Below are 20,201 nucleotides of genomic sequence, written 5' to 3' on the forward strand. Positions count from 1 at the left end.
TGTGCCTGCAGCCATAGTTGTCAGTACTGACTTCCGGTTGGTTGAGCCTCCGGTGGTTGTGGATGTGACGGACCCAGGGTTTTTATATATTAGGATTGCAGTGGTAGTTCACACAATTGTAAACGTGTCAAAATTTAGAATTGTATACATAGTGACAATGTAGTAACTCCTAAATTATAGTGTATGTAAATGATCTCATGATAAATTTATAAAATTCAAGCCTTCGTTAGTTCTGGAAGCAACATCAACTGTGAATACTTACAGGGTTCCTGCTACAGGCCGTGAGTGCAGTGTGCTTGCCACTTGAGGTTATAGATGCTGGTAAACCTCATCCTCTACACGTTTCTTAGCCTGCCCTGCCCCGAGAACAGAACTCAATCCACGTAATTAACAAAAATGTGGAATGATCCCTACAAATGCTGTATTTTGCTGTTTCAGGTGCTTGGAAGAACCGTAGTAGAGTTTTTCATCAAACAAATGAAACACATCACAGAACGGTGCTAAGATGGCCACCTTGGCACAAAGAGACCTACAGCCTGCCAGAAGATACATGAAACTACAGAGAGGTCTGGCGAACTTCATCATAGATGTCTTTGGGGGCGGGGGGCGTTACATTTTACTTATTTATGTCTAAATGTACCCATGTGTACTCATAATTCTGTATTGCATATCTACCCGCATGTGTACTATTTCCAGAGCGCTTCCTTCCTCTGTGTAGATACAGATTTCCAACTGGTAGCATTTCTCTTCTGCCTGTAGGACTTCCTTTAACATTTCTTATTACTCCAGTTTGCTGCTGATGAACTCTGTCCGCTTTTGTATCTATTTAAGTCTTTATTTTGCTTTTGTTTTTGAAAGGTCTTTTTCTGGGTGCAGGATTTTAGGGTGACAGTTTTCTTTTCCTTCTTTTCCTTAAAGGTTTTGTTTCTAACAGTGGTCTGCTGTCTCTACTTGTTCTCTTTGTATGTAACGCCTTTTTCTCCCTCTGCCTGATTTTAAAATGTTTTCTTTATCACTTTGTTAAAGCAATGTGATTATTTTATGTGCCATGGTGTGATTTTATTCATGTTTCATGTGCTGAGGTTTTTATTTTCTTGGATCTGGGGGCCTATAGTTTTTATCTGATATGGAAAATTTTCATCTTTTTCTTGAAATAATTGTCTTTTTTCTCTCTCCCCACATCTCTTCTTTGGAGAGTCCAATTACATTTATATGAACTTCCTGGAAGTTAACACATACCTCACTGATACTCTGTATTTTTAATCCTTTTTCTCTTTGTGTTTTATTTTGGATAATTTCTATTTCTATGTCTTCAAGTTTCCTAGTCTTCCCCCCCACCCTCCGCGTCCCACAGTGCCTAGATTACTGTTAATCTCATCGTGTGTGTGTGTGTGTGTGTGTGTGTGTGTGTGTGTGTGTGTTCTCATAAGGTAGGGGTCCTTAAACTTTTTAAACAGGGGGCCAGTTCACTGTCCCTCAGACCGTTGGAGGGCCGGACTATAGTTTAAAAAAGACTATGAACAAATTCCTACGCACACTGCACATATCTTATTTTGAAGTAAAAAAAAACAAAACGGCAAAAACACCCGCATGTGGCCCACGGGGGGCCGTAGTTTGAGGACGCCTGTCATAAAGGGTTGCTTTGAAACACACCTTTCTATCACAGCCAGAAGCCAAAATGTTTGATCTCCTTTTTAGTCAAGGAGAAACCTTTCCTTCCTCCAGGGGAATGTCCTCCCTTTTGCTTTTTTTTTTTTTAATGCCGCCTCCCCCCGCCCCCCCCCTTCCTTTACTGCCTCCTCTGCAGTAATTCTAATGACTTAGGCTTTTAGAAACCAAAGCTAGGAAGGCTTGGGTCTGCTGCTTTCTGATTTGCTCTCTAGCTCCCTTAAAGAAAAAATACATAACCATCTACCTACTTGAATGGGGGAGGGAGGGAGATGGGAGGAAAAGACTAAATCTACCATAGGTGGGTGTTGCCAGATGTTTTCTAGCTGAACATATGCAGCATTCTGCTTCTTTTACTTGCTTCATCCTCAACCCAGCCAAATTAGGCTGGATTGCCCCCTCCCCATCATTTCATTCACTGTTTATGAGTCTTAACTATGAGCCAGGCCCAGGCAGAGGGAGCACAGCGTAGAGTTGAAGAGCCTGAGCTCATCAGACAAACTGCTCGAACCTCAGGTGTTGTACTAAGTGTTGCTGTGCTTTGCATGAGTAACGTGGTCTCTCTGAGCCTCAGTTTCCTCATCTGTAAAGCTTGTTAGTACTTCCTGGGGGGGGGGGGCCTGTTGGCACTGGGCTTTCCTCTCTGAAAAAGAGTTTTGTTTTTTCAAAAGGTTGGAGGCTAAGAAATGGGCCTTCAAGACAGTTTTCAGGCAATCTCGCCCCTACCCTTCTTTCTTTCTCTTGGCGCTCCTCTTTCCGTTTCCCTCGGAGGGTGAGGGCTCTGATGTTGAGATAATTGGGCTCACTGTTGTGGACATGCAGCAGTCAGGGTGGACACCCCTCCCGCCCCCCTAATTCGGCTTGGATGTCAAGACCGATGATGCCACACACACATCAAGGGGCTGTGGAAAGGTTTAATACTCACATGAGGAGGCTCTCTCTGGGGAGTTCAGGGCAGGCTTCCTAATCTGGCCCCACAGTGGCTGGAGAGAGCAGGGAAAGCAGACTGACCTGGGTTTTATTGTGGGGAAGAGGTGGGGCTGGAGTGAGGGCAGGGGTTTGCCTGGCTGCATTCTAGCCAGCACCATGGAGGGAGCACCTGGCCTTCTCATCAGCTTGCTGGGACCAGGGGCCGAACAGGAAGAGGGAGGGAGGGAGGGATGGAGGGGTGAGGCCTAAAAGCTGTCAGCAGTCAAACCATTTCTATTCTACTCACTGAACAGAGTTTGTAATCAGTGGGTGTGCAGACAGATGCTGCCCGTGGGATCAATATTGTGGCCATTCTCCCACGGTGGGGTGTGGGAGAAGGGAGAAGTGGGATTTCATATATCATTTATACATCATGACTCAGATGTATAACATTTTAACTTGATTTTCTTTAAGTGATGCCCTTCCACTTTCTAACCCATGTCTGCTCAACGCCGAGAGCTAAATTCACAGTTTTGCTCTGTGCCCTGGGAAGCGAGAAAGCCCGGCTCTGGGACCTCCCTGCCTCTCTGGATCTTCGTGGCGCTTTGCTGATGTGTGACTGGGCTGGGCACGCGTGATGGTTTCGTGTCCTCCTTCCCTGCCAGATCTCCCCTCTTCCCTGGGACAATTCATTTACACCATGTCACCAAGTCTCTCTAGTTTAAGAGCTGGAGGGGAAGTCCCAATAAGTTACCAAGAGGGAAAGAAAGTAAAGTGGGGAATACTTAAAAAAAATTTTTTTTATTGATTTCAGAAGGGAAGGATGAGGGAGAGAGAGAGAGAAACATCAATGATGAGAGAGAATCATTAATCAGCTCCCTCCTGCACACCCCCTACTGGGGATGGAGCCCGCAACCAGGGCATGTGTCCTGACCCGGAATCGAAGTGTGACCTCCTGGTTCAAAGGTCAACGCTCAATGACTGGCCGGGCAAGTGAGGAATACTTTTTTAAAAATCCAGCTTCATGTTTATCTCTTGTCCAAAGGCAAGTTTCTCTACAATTCCATTTCAGATAAAACATACAGCTCTGTTTTCTGCATTTGCCAATTCTTTGCCCTGTGTTAATTTTTATTTTTGTTGTTTAGGTTTTACCGCTGCATATCCAACACAATCCTCCATTCCTTACAAATCTCAGTCTGCAAATATTTCAGAATCAGAAAAGAAAGGATTTAATAGTCAATCCAAGAGATTTGATCATAAAAAGGTAATGGCATTGTCTTAGAGATCCTTTACTTTTAGTCTGGATTTTAGCCTCAAGGGACAAGCAGGTGAATCTGGCTGGTGCGTCTCTCCCTGTGACCAGTAGAGGGCGGTGCTATCCAAGGAGCCACAGCAGCCTCTCCAGCTGTGCTCTTGATGGTAAGAATCAGCTGAAACAGGCTCCCGACAGGGGGAGCCTACGGGTTGGTGGTCGCCAGAGGGCTGGGGGAGTTGGGGGGCTGGGTGAGTGAAAGAGGTGACGAAGGGATTAAGAAGTACAAATTGGCAGTTACAACATAGTCCCCAGGATGTAAAGTTCAGCATAGGGAATATAGTCAATAACATTGCGATAACTGTGTATGGTGCCAAGTGAGCGTGGGAAATATCGGGGCAGAGGGCACTTTGTAAAGCATATGACTGTCTAATCACTATGCTGTACACCTGAAACCAATACAAAATAATACTGTAAGTAAAAAAATTTAAGAATGAGCTGGAAAGATATTAAATCCAGGGAAAAACAACATGTCCAGATGGTGCTACACTGAACCCAAAAATTTTAATAAGAAATGTATTTCAAAAATTATTATAGAAATAGAACATTAAAAATCCCAGGGATATAAGTAACAGGTAAAAATCTTTTCCTCTTTCTCCCCCAGCCTCACTCCTTAAAACATGGAAGGGAATAACAAGACTTTCTTTGAATAACAAAAAGGAAAAATGAGTCTAATAAATTTAAAATGACCTTTGTGATGAGGGCCCCCTCATTTTTAATACTTCTTTTGACAACGTGTTACTGCTGCTCCTGTATTTTCCCCATTCTCACTCTCTCCCCCAAATATCTGTGTCTCTTTTCCTCTTTGATCTGGGAAGTTCTGCTTGGCACCTAACCAGCGATTTCACCTGCTAAAGGCCCAGGGATCTGACCGGCTCCTCTCTCACCAGCAGGGGGCTCAGACAACTCGCAAACGTTTTCAGTTTTCTTTAAAACCTTCATCCCTGCATTCGTTTAACCAAGACTTTTAGAATAACATTCTTGGGGAGTAATCATCATCTCAGTTACCCTTTGCTGCATTCTAAAAATGTTTCTCATCTTACCACCTTGCCAGGATGGTGGGAGGGAATGAGATCTAGCTTCTGAATGAATGCAGGTGAGTCAGGAAGGAGTTGAGGGGCTTGGCCAGCCCCTGTGGCCCTCGCCTGTTCCTTCTTTGTAAACAAGAATGCCCAACTAGAGAACATTTAAGTTCCTTTCACTTCTGGTATTTTAGGGTTCTAAGAAAGCAAATAATAAAGAATATAGTACACACACACACACACACACACACACACACACACACACACGCGCGCACACATTTTTAATTAATTGCAGTGTTTCCCCAAAGATGATAAATAAGGTATTTGCTTGGGAGTTTTCTCTCTTCTCTTTCGTTTCCCTGTCTATGTTTTAGCTGTCCATCTCTCTCTTTTTTTTTGTCTGGTTTTCCATTTGTCAGTTTAGCAAGAATATATTAGTAAGACATTTGCAGTCCAGCCTCCAATAAAAATAATAGCAGCCACCATTCACTGATCTCTACTACGGGTGAAATCATTTTTAGAACACATCTCTAATCCTCAGAACAATGCTAAAGGGAAGGGTTTATTATCTTAACCGAAGAGGAAACCGAGGCTTAGGGACGTTAAATGACCCGCCCAAGGTCACAGCACGCAGGGTTTGGCACACAAGAGGCCCTGCGTAAATATTTGCTGAATCGATGTGGAAAGAATTAGACCTCAAGCCCAGGTCTAGCTCACTCCAAAGCCTCACGCTCTTTCCACACACCGCACCACGCCTCCCTTTGTGGCCTGCAAAGCCATCCATTTGATCTCTGAAAGTCAGAGAGCATGTTTCTGAAAGGGCTTAGCAAAACGGACCGAGCTCCGGCCATGGGGAAGATGCCAAGTAATGTGTGCAAGGCTCCGTTCTACGTGACCTAGTGCTGATGACGCAAATACAGAAATGGAGCGGGCTGGCGTTTACAGTCAGGATCTTAAATTACTGTCGGCTTTCAGAAAATTCTCTGCTGAAGGAACCAAGATGCAGCCAGAGCTATAGGCAGTGTCAGATAGAGAAATTGCTCAGAAATTTGACTCTGTGGTCGCATTGGTTAGACAACGTGAAAACTTTCCCCTAATATTTGAAAGTGTTTGGGAAATGAGTGTGGACCTTTGTGGAAAGCGCAAGGAATCCATCAGTCAGGTCCCCCGAGTTCTGCTCTGTTACTAGCTGTGTGCCTTGAGTTCCTTGACTTTTCTGGGCTTCAGTTTTTTTCATCTGAAACATAAATTTTGGATTACATAATTGTATTAGGTTCTTCAAGCTCTAAAAACAGAAATAGAAGTCTGATTCCGTGCTCATTGTTCTCATTTGTCCTGAGGGAAGTGGGCATTGAGAAGTTAAGGATCTCATGTAGCATCACCCAATAATTTAGTGAGGCAATACGAATTAAAACCAGATTTTAAAACCCCAGTGTCTCACCGCCCTTCTTCAAACATTCCTCGCACACGCCCTGTGCCTGATCTCATAACTTGGTTGTGGCCTCAAATGAATTCTGTGACCCACTTAGCACATCTCACGCGGTGCCCTTTGAAACGTGCACGCACCTTATCGTCTCACTTTGTCGGAAACGCCAAGGCCGCGTTGCCCGGCTCCTGTTCCCCCATAAGAAGCTGACTGCTGGGTGCCAGGATCCCTTCCCAGAGCTCGGTCCTGGACCGGCAGTCTGCTGCTCGGAACGAGGCCTGCTTCCCTGAACGCTGTACAGCTGTTTACAGAGGTGCTGGGACGCTCGTACATGCGAGGCGAGCCTGGTCTGGGGCCGGGCATAGCCCCGGGGCCTGATGGGCACTTTCTTCCCCGACCTCCCCTGTCTGTCCCATTTCACCCTGGACTGTGGTTACTGTTTGCCAGGCTGGGTAACACTGGACACTCACTCACTGTCTCTGCATCTTCGTTTCCTCATCTTCAAAATAAGGAGGTTACCATAGGTGGGCCTTTCCAGGGATCACTGCTCTATGGGGTTTTTTTGTTTTAAAAAAACCCACATATTTTATTGATTTTTTTACAGAGAGGAAGGGAGAGGGATAGAGAGTTAGAAACATCGATGAGAGAGAAACATCGATCAGCTGCCTCCTGCACACTCCCCACTGGGGATGTGCCCGCAACCAAGGTACGTGCCCTTGACCGGAATCAAACCTGGGACCCTTGAGTCCACAGGCCGACGTTCTATCCACTGAGCCAAACCAGCCAGGGCTGCTCTATGGTTTTAACCTGATCGATCCCTCCAGGCACAAGTAAATGAAGAGTGGTAGGATGCAGGCACCACAGGCTCTGGATGGGCACAATTTAACAACACAATGTACCTTCAGACATGGCCTGACAGCAAACCTGCCCTCTCAGTGGTAAGGAGGCCAGTGTTTAATTTGTGGCGAAGTTGACGCTCTTCACTTATTAACCCGAGAAGGCACTGGGCCAGGGCTGTTTTCCACGCAGGGATGCTTCCATGAAAAGAAGCTCAGTGTGCATAGACCCCCACGTTCAAGGGCATAATTGCCCCTAAGGGTGCAGTCAGCTGCAGGTTTGAACCCTCTGCCCGACCCCCCTGCTCTGGAAGCTGGACTTGTCTGCATCAGTCACCAGCGCCCCTCCCAGCGGGTCTGCAGGACCCAGGCCTGGAGATAGCAGCACTGGCTGGCACTGACAGGGTGCCAGGCGCCCCTCGAAAACCGTGCATTCATTAATCCACATAATCCCCACAATAGCCTGGGAGCTAAGTCCCATCATTATTCCCACTTTTCAGGTAATGACCCTGAGACACAAAGAGGGTTAAGTAACTTGTGCAGCCAGGGTCAGGCCGAGCGAGGACGAACCCAGGCAGCAGCTCCTGGTTCCCAGCCTCTCCCCCGGGGTGCAAGCAAGCACACCCTCCTCTGAGCTCCCAGAGCCAGTCGTATGCCCCTGGCCGCCTCCTCCTGGGCCTGGTGGTGATGGGTGTGCTCCTCTTCTCCCCACCTGCCTGGCAACTCCCGGGGTGGCAGCCATCGCCGTCCGTCCAGGACCCGAAGCCCTCGAAAGGGGGTTGAATGAATGACCCCCATTCGTGCGCCTGCATTTCCCACTGAGTCCAGGCACACAGCCCATCCACGCGCAGTGCTTCGCTGCATCTCCTGCCTCCCGCTCCCCGGCCTTGTGAGCTGCTGGCTGGCTGTGCCGGTAACCTCGCCCCTTAGCCCGGGCCCGGGCCCCGGGAGTGTCAGAGTGTGTTTGTGGAGTTGACTTTTTGCCCACGTTCCACTCGGGATTTCAAGGGACTGCTAACGGGCTGATGCCAGGTTTAAGGACATGAAGGAGCGTGGCATCCTCAGAGACGCCTGACTTAACAGAGACCATGAAAACGTGCTTCCACTTCTCTTGTCTGACTGTGTTTCCAGCGTAGCCAGGCCAGCGATGGGCAGAGACCTGGTCCCTGTTTCATCACAGGTGACCAGCGTTCCACCTGCCCACCCCCCCCCCCCCCCCCCCCCGCCCCACACACCTGCCCTTCACCTGGTGACAAGACACACTCTCCGTAAGAGAACTCGCCCTGGTTTTCCTGGGTGCTCCCCCAGGCTCCCAGGGACATTTCGTTCCGGTGTCCTCCCCCATCTGAGCGAAAAGTGGCATTTTCTTGTTTGAAGGGCGCTGGCTGCTCCTCCTTTCCTCCTGTGATCGGAGGTGCGGAAACTTTGATGCCACGTGTAAGTGTACGGGGTCGGGGAGAGGGTGGGACAGGGGAGGGGAGAAGCAGGAAGGAGGAAGGCATCTTATAAAGGGCAAATCTGTCGTAGACACTTTGAACCGGAAGGGGTCAGTGGATGGACATGTTGTTCGAGACCCTCAGACTAGAGGCTTTTGTGGAAGGAAAGGTTCCCTCGGGAACCCAAATTCTCGTGTGGCTTTGCCAATGGATTAGCCACAGGACTGGGCTGTTTCCGCCTCGGGCATGCCCTCCTCCTGCTGTATGCCGCTCGCCATTGGCAAACTCTCGGTTTTCATTCGTCGTGTGCCCTCCGAGACAGCAGCCAGCCGCCCCAGAATCGACCAAAGCAAGGGGGAGCACCTTAAAGAGTCAAAGGCAGCTCCGTGTGGCCTTTGGCCAGTGATCCCACAGACCACACTTTCCAAGCCGGGAAACGGTTTGGCAAACATTGACTTGACAAACCTAAAATTATTAACTGGACGGGATCTGTGAAACCGGGACTAGCAAATCCAGGCTGTGTGCAGGTGCCCCTGGCTCCGGGCTGTGGGACATTAAGCCTCCCATAACCTCGGGGGACCTCTGGGGTGAGGAGGTAATGCCTGCCCCCTCTCTTCCCCGCCTCCTCCCCCCTCTCTAAACCCGACCTAAGGTCAAGTGAATGTGGGTCTGTGTCCCGCCCTCGGCACATGCAGAGGCTGCTCATTTGGGATGTTAATCCTTCAAATGAGCTCTCGAAGTGCATCTCGACCAAATGTCGCCCAGATGTGTGTGCGGTGGGGGTGGGGAACACATCAGCCTGTCATCCCTTGCTCAGGTCTGCAACCCCAAGGGAAGGGCCTGCTCCTTGACCCTGCCACAGGCAGTGCGGAGGGCAGTGAGGATGATGACAGTGGCTGCACAGGCCGGCACTGCCGCCACCTCTCCACACGTGTTGGCTCACTGATTGTCACACCGGGAGGCCGGCACAGGAGACAACAGGAACAGCACCTGGCACCGTGCTTCCCGCAGGACACTCAGCAGGCCGTCAGCATTGCTCAGAGGAACAGTCCTCCCTGCTCGCTCCCCACACCCATCCTTGTTTTGTTTGCTTATTTGGTTTTATCCTCCGGGGTAATCTTGGCCAAGAAACTTGGGGGTGGCTAAGTTCACACCAGTGGCAAGTTGAATTCTTGTTCTCTGTGTTGTGCTCTGAGAGGCCTCAACTCATCAAAGTCACGCGACGTTAGTCACACGAGCTGTCATCCCAGGGGTGAAAGGTCTGGATTTCTATTGCCCTCCCAGCGAGCCGCCCACCACCTCTAGCAGCTGCAGGAGAAGGTGCGAATTCTCTGCAGCTGGACGTTTCCCTTCAAGGAGCTCCATGGGCGTCACATGAAGGTAGCAAGTGGTGTGCTGGCAAACGCGCTCTCCCCTCCACCTAGTAAAGCTCTGATGGATAGCATTTGCCACTTCCTGTGGTATAAATACTCCCATTTCTGAATTGTTAACAGTTGCTCTCCCAGCATACCACCGCCTGGAGGGCTCATCTTGGACATTCATTGAGAGCCAACAGGCTACACGTTCCCCTCCAGGCTAAAGGGGACACTCCTGTTCCAACTGACCTGGATCCAAACATGATTAACCCTTTGCACTCACTTGCTTTTTTCTTTATTCTACTTGGGATTTAATTTTTTAAATACCCCAGATTTTACAAAGCGCGGCAGTAGAATAAAAAACTGGAGTTTCTTTTCATACAAACTTATTTATTTGGATTTTTTTATATTTCAAATTATTGATACATTCAAAGAGTAATTTTAATCTCGACATCCGAGTGCAAAAGGTTAAGGTCCAGGAGGGTTGCCAGATCTAGCAAATAAAAGTATAAGGTTCCTAGTTAACTTAGAACTTCAAATAAATAACTATTTTAATGTAAGTATGTCTCAAACAGTGCATGGTACATACTTCTACTAAAATAGCTTTTGCTGTGTACCTGACATTCAGATTTAACTGGCAGCCTTGTAGGTCTGGTGTTTTCTCTGGCGGCCCCAGCTCCTCAGACACATACTGGTGCCCAGGAAATGCTTGTGAGCTGGTGGCCGTGTGGGGAGCGTGGCAGTAGACTGGGACGTAGAAGCGTGTGTCTTCACTGTTCACTCTTAAACCTAGAAGAGTCACAGGCACATTTCCTGCTTCAGCTTTCCCTTGGCTTAGGGACTTTGAAAGCCAAAAGGCACTGGAAGACATTTCATCCAACATCTTTGATTTACAAATGAGGAAATTTAGGTCGAGGGAGGTGGCTGGCTCCTAGTAGGAGCACTGGGAACAAGAATTCCTGATTCATAATCCAGTGGCATCATCATTATTATTTTTTTATCCTACACACTTAGTGGTGAAAAGTAGACTCTGGGGTTCCAATTCTGGCTCCGACAGTTCCTGGCTCTGTGACCTTGGCCCTGTCTTCTCATCTTCCAAATGGGGAGTAAATGACTTAGTGCATGTGAAAAACTCAGAACAGTGTGGCCGGCACATAGTGACCACTCAATAAATCAATGCTGGCCTGTGCGCAGTCCCTAGAAAAAGCTCTTCCACCCTGGCGGTGTTCTCGGTGGTTAGCGCCTCGGGCTGCACCCCAAAGGGTAGCAGATTTGATTCCTGGTCAAGGGCACGTACTTCAGTTCAGGCTTGATCCCCAGCCCCAATCGGGGCACTTGTGGGAGGCAACCAATCAATGTTTCTCTCTCTCTCTCCCCCTTCCACTCTCTTTAAAAAAAAGAAAAAAAATCAATGGAAAAAATATCCTTGGGTGGGATTAACAGGAAGAAAAAGCTCTTCCTTGTTTCCCTGCAGCCCCTGGAATCTGCGCCCACACGCCAGGGTTCTCCTGACCTTGGCGTGGTGCTCATGCACCTGCATGGCCAGCCTCACTCTCCCTGGCTGTCAGCGCCTCCCCGTCCACCAGCGATCATCACCACCCCTGAAGCAGGAATCAGCTCCCCGCCCCCACCTGCAAGGCTCAAAGGAGCCACTGCATTTGAAATCCGGCACAGAAGAACCTGTTAATAGCAATGGAGACCCAGCCTTTACATTAAACCATAATCACACACTGCTCCGGCCCAAGTGGAAAGTCCTTCAAGGCCCCGATGATACCGCCAGCTTTCTTTCTCCCACAAGGAAGGTAGTAGGGATGGTGGAGACAGATGAGCCTGGGCCAGAGGCTGGAGAGAGCCCGCTCTGGAGCCATCATTGAGTAGCTGTGGGCTCAATGTCTCTGGGCTTCACTTTCCTTAAAAGGGACCTGATAATGCCCCATTGCCAAGGACTGGTGTGCACCACGCGCTTAGCCCCAAATTTGGGTACTGCCACGCACAGCGGTGGGACCTCGGGCAAAGTAATCTCCCCCTGCCTCAGTGTCTCCATCCCCTAAACGGGGGCAGGACCCCCGCCCGCGCTGGGGGATTAAAGGAACAGGCTTTGAAAAGCTCCTGGCACCGAGCAGGCATCCAGTAAGGTATCCTTATCATCTCATGCTACATGCTTGGCCAGCTTCTGTCAACATGTACTTCCCCTGGTAACCAGCATGGGAGGTGAGAAGAAAGTCCAATGAGCAGCTCCAGCAGAAAGAAACTCAGAAGTCAAACTCGTGCTTACTCCTCTCTAACACACCTGCAGCATTTAGCACCTGAGCCCCATGCACCTGAGAGGTAGAAGCGGTCTCGTTTGGGAGGAAGGTTGTTTTTGTTTCATTTTGCTTTATAAACAGAGACACTCCCTGATTTCTCTTCTGAAAGGCTGAGGAGGAAGCTGAGTCAGGTGGGGTGTGGTTAACATGCAATCGGTTGCCCTTCCCTCCCCGTGTGCTTGGCTTACCCAACTCATGGACACCGGTTTGCACATCAGCCACACTTACTATCCCATGTTATGCCCTTTTCTCTAATGGTGTGGAAAACAGCAGCGTTCTTCCGCAAGAGTGAGTAGGAAGAGCAAGGGCTTTGGGGGTCCCAGGCCTGGGCTGGCATTCCAGGCCCAGCACTTGGTAACTGAGACGGTGACCGGGCAGGTTAGGAGATGGCGCAGCCGGGCTGTCACCCGTGAAGTGGCGGTGGGGCGGTGGCGGATCACTGTGAGGCTTAGTGTTAATGGGTGTGAAGCCCGTGGAAAGCCCAGTGGAACGGAATCTGTCCCGGTGACGCCACATGCTCTTCCCTTTCAGGACAATATCCCGGGTCCTGGGTCCTACAACATCACTCACCAATCTCCAGTGTTCAACAGCGCCTCGCTGTCCACGAGAGGGACGTGCACATTTCCCTCGAGGGTAAGAGCCCCTTCTCCTGGGTGTGAGCACCAACTGATCCATCATTTCCTTCACTCGTTGCATAATCATGTATTGGACATCTGGTCCCTTCTCTCCAAAGGCCCGTGGTTCTAATTAGGAGAGTAACTGCCTCCTCCAAGTTCATGCAGGTAAATTGGAGTCTGTGTCTTTAAACTCCACCTCCCCCCCCCCCCCAGCTACACATTTCCAGAATGGAGAGAGAAGCCAGAGGAATAATATTCAGAGCCTCATCACCCAAGACCAATTTTGTCATCATGGAGTAGACTAAGCAAATGTCTTCCTGAGATTTTTAGGCACACCAGGAAAAAATTATTCTACATCTCGCCCTAATACGCTGTTTCACACTGCGTAGTCTAATTGAGTTATTGACATTATTGAGAAAGCTGATGGGGCCAAAGTGAGAGCAGGCAGTGGGCCTGGAATTTAGCAACCTTCCTCCCCACCCTCTTTCTCTTCTTTGTAAGATGTGGCTCTTGATCTTTGTGGAGGGCTCTGACAGTCAAATATATAGGGTGTCTCCCAAAATGTATACCCAGACATTTTTTTCAATGGATCTTTCTTTCTTTTCAGATTTAACCCATTGGAATTAATAATTGTTCAAAGTGTGTATATATTTTTGGGACACCCCTTATATGAAGTGCAAATATCCCAGACCAGGCTTGGGTGAAGATAATTTTTATTTGAATATTTATAAATTGGCAAGAAAAAAATAGATGTAGCAAGGGCAAAGGGCCAAGCTAGGGTAAGGCTGAGGTAAGAAAGTAAAAAAGAGAGCAAACCCAAACTCTGGTATTAACAAAACCCATATGCCATCTGTCCCTTTAAAAGTTATAATAATCCTTTGCAAAAATGTATTATGATGCCTGACATTGGAACTGATTTTAAAAAGAATCACACAAAGAGACCATTTAAGACAACCTGAATACGGCCGCTTATTGGAATTCAAGTTTGGCAGAGCTGAGCCCTCAAGGAGCTCTCTGCCCGTCAGCAAAGAGGGGAGGTGGCCCATGCCTCCAGGGAGTTCACGGAACAGCCACGCCTCTGCCTTCTTTCCGCCCCGAGCCCTGCGAGTAAAAGAGACTCAAAAGCAATCGGCAGAAGGAGCGCCTTGCCTCACAATGCCCTGGCACGGGCAGCGAGACTTAAAACCTAATCCTGACTCAGCTGTGGGTTCCCGATGTGACCTCAAGCACGTCACCCTCCTGGGCTCCAGCTGCCTCATAAAGCGGAGACTCCCCGAGGCGCTGGGCACATGGACGTGGCAACCAGCGAGAAACCCTTTGAAACTGCAGAGCACAATAAACATGTGAAATGTTATGGTTGTTACCACCTGAGTCACACACACACAAGACTTCCTGCAACACCTAGGTTTTCTCTCGGCGGACTTCTTGGCCAGATCGTGGCAGTGCCCATTCTTACTCGGTGCCACGGAAGGAAGGGGCTGAATCAGAGCAGGCCACACGATCGATGGATCGATCGATGGATTCCGTGCGAGGCTCTACGTGCAGTAACTTCCCCGAGGACGAGGCTGCGCTGTCTGGAGGAGACGGGGCCCAAGCGAAGATTTGAGGATTATGGAATTGAGTCAGGCCTCTCAAATCTTTTAAGAAATTCAGGCCAAACCCAAAGCAGGGCAGACGATGTTGTTCAGGCTTCCTCTCCCCTCCTTGATGGATGTGAGGATTTATATTTACGTTTATAAGCAGTTAATTCCTATGTCCTTGGGCATGGGGCCTTCAGTGGTTGATGGAGATGTGTCAGGAAATTCCCCACATCTTCCTTGGTTTCTTTCGGAACTGGATGCGAATTCTGTCCCTTCACCTCAACTTCCACCGTTAGCACCCCCTCCATTTCCGGACTGAAGGTGCCGAGGGAGTTACAGGTGGCCCTCTTCAGAGAAATCTGGGCCTTCCCGGTGTGCCCAGGAGGAGGTGGCTGTGGGTGAGGCCGGCCCAAAGGCTCTGTGGGTCTACACGTTTGAGAAACTTCCTGATGACTATTGGCACAGCTACACCCAACCTTTTGAGAGGACCTGTCATCTCTCTAAGTCCAAATTATATAAGAGCTTCATTAGAGCCTTCCAAGTCTTTGTTCCAGAATTATTCACAGCAGATGAGGCAGGTGGGAGGAGACGTTGATGGCCATTCTACATTCGCACCGTGTCAGCAGTGGTTCGGAAAAGTTAGTGTGTGCTGGAGAGAGGTTCGTAAATGCCAGCGTGTGGCCAGACTGGAGACCACGGGCCTGGCAATTAGAAGGCGGCCAAGGGGTAGGGAGGCTGCGTGAGTCAGTGTCACTTCGGCTATCCTCTGAGATAAAGCCTATTATGATGCTTCTATTATGAAACATTGCCTCAAATTGGAAACTTTTAGCACAGTTTTCCCCCAAATGTACGTGAATAGGCTTTCTAGGCCAAAAAGGTTCTATGATCCAGTAAATTTGAGAAAGCCTGGACAGGTTTCTTTATTGTAGACAGTCTCAGAGCATTTACTCTGCCGAAGTGTATTATGGCTCCTCAAAATGGGGACATGGTCTGAGACTTCTCAAATGTATTTGACTCTGAGGCTCTCTCCCAGCTGCTGTCACCACCAGCACAGCCTTATCTTAGAGAACTGGTATGCCAAGGAGCACGCATTGGGAAATGGCTTCAGAAAAACATGCTTGCCCACTCGGTCAGGTGACTCGATTGGCACCACCGAGGAAGGTTTGACCTCACCACCCTTCTTCCGTGGAAGTTAAAAAGAAAGAGCAAAGGAGTGCCAAACCATTGGGCAGAGGAGATAGAGGGTCTCGATCCTTCCTGAACTAAAACCTCCCACAGTCACTCGTCAGCGGCTCCTCTTGTTATTGCTGTTCCTCCTCTGGACCCGCTCCTCTTCAGAACTGGGTGTCCGGTCTCTATCATGTAGTGGAGGCACCCAGCCTGGGTGCGAATGTTGGTTCCCCCACTTCACTAGCTGAGGAAGTTCAGTGTCCTCATGAGTAAGGTGAGGATAATCACAGTATCCACTACCCAGGGTTGCCGTGAGGATTAAATGTAAAAACCCATGAAACATGCTCGGTTAACCATTGCCCAAAATGCAAAGGCAACGTGAGCACAGGATGGAGAAGGCAGAGATGAGGCTCAGACGCGGCTTAGACTCTGAACAGCTGAGACTCTGCTCCTGGTGGCACATCTACCACGTACCACGGTGGCCCATAAGCCAGATGTTGAGAGCCATTGCCACCCAGCGTAGACTGAGGAGATGGGGGAGGCCCTGATGCCATCCCACCACTTCCCCCACCTTCTGTGTAGTGATTGATCCCTATCAAGCTGAGGAAAACTAGGGCAATGTTCCCAAGCGTTTAACCACAAAATACTGAGAAATATTTGGTTTTATCAGAGTCCAATACTTGCCATACTCTCCTGGGGTAAAGCGATGTTATCACCTAGTTTCTGTGGCTTTTGACCCTTTTCATTTGGCAAACACTGATTCTGTTTGTTTTCTTTTAAAAAAACACACAACACACTAAAAATAGTTTATCATGGCTTCCTGAAAGAAGCAGAATTGGTTCTGTTGAAACACAAAAATATTGTAGGGTTTTATGAAGTCAGTAATGAGTGGGGGGTAGGAGGTATGGGTGGACAGCAAGCTCTATGGAGCCTTGTATGTAGAAGACATTAGAAGCAAACTTGTTATTTAGGCAATTCAGATTACTTAACCTTAGAAATAAGACGTGTAAGTAGAAAGAAAGCCTGGGTTGGAGGGAAAAAGCCTAAAGTTTCCATCATATAAATAACCCAACAGCTGATGGTGAGTCAAGTGGCTTGAAACAGGATTGGGTGAAAATGCATTGATGGCAAAATTATTTATGCTAAGTCCCAAACCTCAGATGAGTAATTTGAGTTTACAGAAGTGAAAACAGGTCGGAACTTGTGTTTTCAAAGAGCGAATCCTCAAAGCCCAAGGTCAGTTTATTATTGTTACCTGCCAGAGCGTCACCTTTTATAAGACGCTTTTAGACCCACTGTGGGGCGCCATCTCTCTGACATCGTCCCGTGGAGCCACAGATTATGTGACCATGCTGATTCCTTTGGCTTTCTCCCCACAGCGTGACCGAATGGGCCCCATCGTCTCTAAATATCCCGCAGCAAATGCGTACACTCTGCCGTCATGTTTTGTTTCGAAGAAAGACTTCAGTAATACCTGTTCCAGCATGTTCCAGATGCCAAGCTTTGGAAAAGGCCTCAGATTTGAAACTCCTGCACCAAACCATTACAATGTAAGAATACTGCACGTGCTCACTAAATATATATTGAGTGGATGGTTTACTAAAATAAAAGGAAGGAAGGGGGCACTTTGGGAAATAGTACTTTAATGCAGTTGGTAAGCCAGTTAGCATTTGTTGGGTACCCAATGGGTACACGAGGCTGTGCAAGACTCTTACAAGGAATTTGCAGAAAACAGAGGACAATGGGGGCTACACGGAGACCAGCATGAGCAGTGGGAAGACCATTGCCCTGGAAAATGCTTAACTGTAGCCACTCCTATCATGTAAGCTTTCCGGGACAGTGTTCTCATCTCTAACAATGAGTATACACTGAGTGGCCAGATTATTATGATCTCTGAACGCATAATAATCTGGCCACTCAGTGTGTGTGTGTGTGTGTGTGTGTGTGTGTGTGTGTGTGTGTATCCTATCTCATAAAAGAGTAATATGCAAATTGACCATCACTCCAACACACAAGATGGCTGCCCCCATGTGGTCAAAGATGGCTGTCCCCATGTGGATACAAGATGGCTGCCACAAGATGGCCAGCAGGGGAGGGCAGTTGGGAGGGACCAGGCCTGCAAGGGAGGGCAGTTGGGGGTGATCAAGCCTGTAGGGAAGGGCAGTTAGGGGGGACCCAGGCCTGCAGGGGAGGGCAGTTGGGGGAACCAGGCCTGTAGGGGAGGGCAATTAGGGGTGACCAGGCCTTCAGGGGAGGGCAGTTAGGGGTGACCAGGCCTGCAGGGAAGGGCAGTTAGGGGCAATCAGGTTGGCAGGGGAGCATTTAGGCATCAATCAGTCTGGCAGAGCTGTGGTTAGGGGGTGATCAGGCTGGCAGGCAAAAGCGGTTAGGGGCAATCAGGAAGGCAGGCAGGCAAGCAGTTGGGAAGCCAGCAGTCCTGGATTGTGAGAGGGATGTCCGACTGTCCGTTTAGGCCCAATCTTACCGGGATAGGGCCTAAACGGGCAGTTGGACATCCCTCAAGGGATCCCAGATTGGAGAGGGTGTAGGCTGGACTGAGGGACATGCCCGCCCCCCGCGCCCCCCCCCCCCCCCCGTGCATGAATTTTGTGCACCAGTATATATATATGCTGGTGCATGGGTGGGGTCTGGCCATCCTGGCCAAGGAGAGGGGACATGGGCAGTTGGCCGGCCTGCCTGCTGGTCGAACGCCTGGTTGAGGGGACAATTTGCATATTAGCCTTTTATTATATAGGATATACACTGAGTGGCCAGATTATTATGTGTTCAGAGTTCATAATAATCTGGCCCCTCAGTGTATATTATTTGCCATTTTATCTGCAGATACTACTAATTTAATTTTTAGGTTCTTATAGGGAAAATACACTTCTATCTTTCCATATCAGAAAGTGGTGTTTTGTTTTTTTTAAGAGTAGTGCTCTGCCAATTCTGACCACTTCACAGTCACTGAGGCAGAATTCATGGTTAAGAAATGGAGTCAAGTTCAAATCTTGACTCTGCCACTTTCTAATCGTGTGGCTTTGGTCAAGTTCTATGGGGCCTTGTACCTTCACCTTCCAGGACGCAGTTTATTCATCTGTAAAATGGGGATACACATCTAACCTAGTTCATAGTGTTAATGCAAATATTAAATGGGGTAATCTATGCTGAGCGCTTAGCACAGCCCCTGGCAGGAGGACTCCACAGTCCGTAGGCATGGGTAGGCCTGTCTTTGGGGGAGACACACAACCTCTTGAGCCTCAGTTGTAAAATGAAAGTAATTACACTTGCCCTAGGGGGTTATTATAAGAAGCAAACGAGGCAGCGAATGTGGATACATAAGGCATTATACCAACCCAGGAGCTAGACAGTGGAAGTCCCTGAGAATGCGGCTGCCCAAAGCAAACCACCGGCAAAAACCAGCTGCGGTTTCTTTCCTGTTCTCTTCCTCCCGGAGCCCCTCCCTCCGGTGTTAGGATTACGCTGTGCACAGTACATGTGCATTTTCTACTTAACTACATCTTGGATTCCGCGTCCCCCCCTCCCCCCATGCCATACGCTAAATCAGCTCCATTCTCTTTGACCCGCCCGTAAAGCTGCTATTCTCCTAGTGTAACAGTGAAATCTTCCAGGGGCACACATTCAGCGGGCACAGAAATGCCCTCTTTTCAGTTGCCTTTCTGTCTGGGCGAGGAATGGAGCTGCCGTAGTGTTTTGTCTGCAGGTGGCTTTTCCCAGACCCGGAGAACAATGGCTGAGTCAACTGGCGAGGAGCAGAATGCGATAATCCTGTTAGCCACACTGCGCGCGGAGGTCTGCCCAGGCCTTTCTTCGCCTTTGCTCACCACGGTCCCCGCTCCTCCATTCGAATCCTTTCCCTCGATTCCGGGTTATTACTTCCTCTCCGGCAGCCTGGCTCCTCGCCCTGGGCCCAGTAATTAGCCTGCTCCATCTGATCTTTCTGTTTGCCGTCGCGGCAGGCAGTCTAGCCATGAGGACCCTGGGAAAAGCTAAATTCCTCCGCCTTTGTCAACACAAAATCAAAATGCCATCTGCATTTCTTGAGAAACATTTCTCGGACAAAGGAGTATCACAGAAAATCAAACCATCCTGGCCCCAGCAAATATTTTCAGTCATTCGGTAAATATTCCCAGCCTTCGCACGTACAGTTTTATGACATCTTTTATCGAGTGAATACAGGAGCCGGACCGCACATTGGCATTTAAAGTATGTGTGATGCACGTGTAGCATAAGCGTGATCTCCGGGATCTGTTTCCTTCTCTGTGACTTTTAGAGTTCCAAACACACTGGACACTCTCCAATGTGTATTGTGTGGGTGAACCAAAATTCTTAACTTCTGGTCAGTCCAGAAAAATCAAGGCAAGAGAGTGCTTACACACCTGATTATAATCTTAAAGTACCCGATCTCCTAGCATGCCCCAAACCCTGCGTTCACAGCGGGACTGCGCAGTAAGGAATCAGGTGGGGATGTGTAGGACTGAGTCTTCTGAAAAGAATAAAAACACCGGAAAAAGAATGGAAATAATTTGCATGTGTAGAGTTA

The 20,201-nt window shown here is 48.7% G+C and overlaps 1 protein-coding gene across 1 annotated transcript in view; it reads left to right on the forward strand.

The window, feature by feature from the left end:
* The first annotated feature begins 441 nt into the window (after positions 1–441).
* The window catches only part of STPG1 (sperm tail PG-rich repeat containing 1), a 34,143-nt gene continuing 14,383 nt past the window's right edge, over positions 442–20,201 (forward strand). The window contains exons 1-4 of the mRNA XM_079777463.1: positions 442–566; positions 3,723–3,841; positions 12,802–12,903; positions 17,017–17,187. Coding sequence (XP_079633589.1) covers positions 506–566; positions 3,723–3,841; positions 12,802–12,903; positions 17,017–17,187 — 453 coding nt within the window. The 5' untranslated portion in view covers positions 442–505. The remainder of the gene's footprint in view (positions 567–3,722; positions 3,842–12,801; positions 12,904–17,016; positions 17,188–20,201) is intronic.

Source organism: Cnephaeus nilssonii (genome assembly GCF_951640355.1).
Source record: "Cnephaeus nilssonii genome assembly, chromosome: 7".
Lineage (NCBI taxonomy): Eukaryota > Metazoa > Chordata > Mammalia > Chiroptera > Vespertilionidae > Cnephaeus > Cnephaeus nilssonii.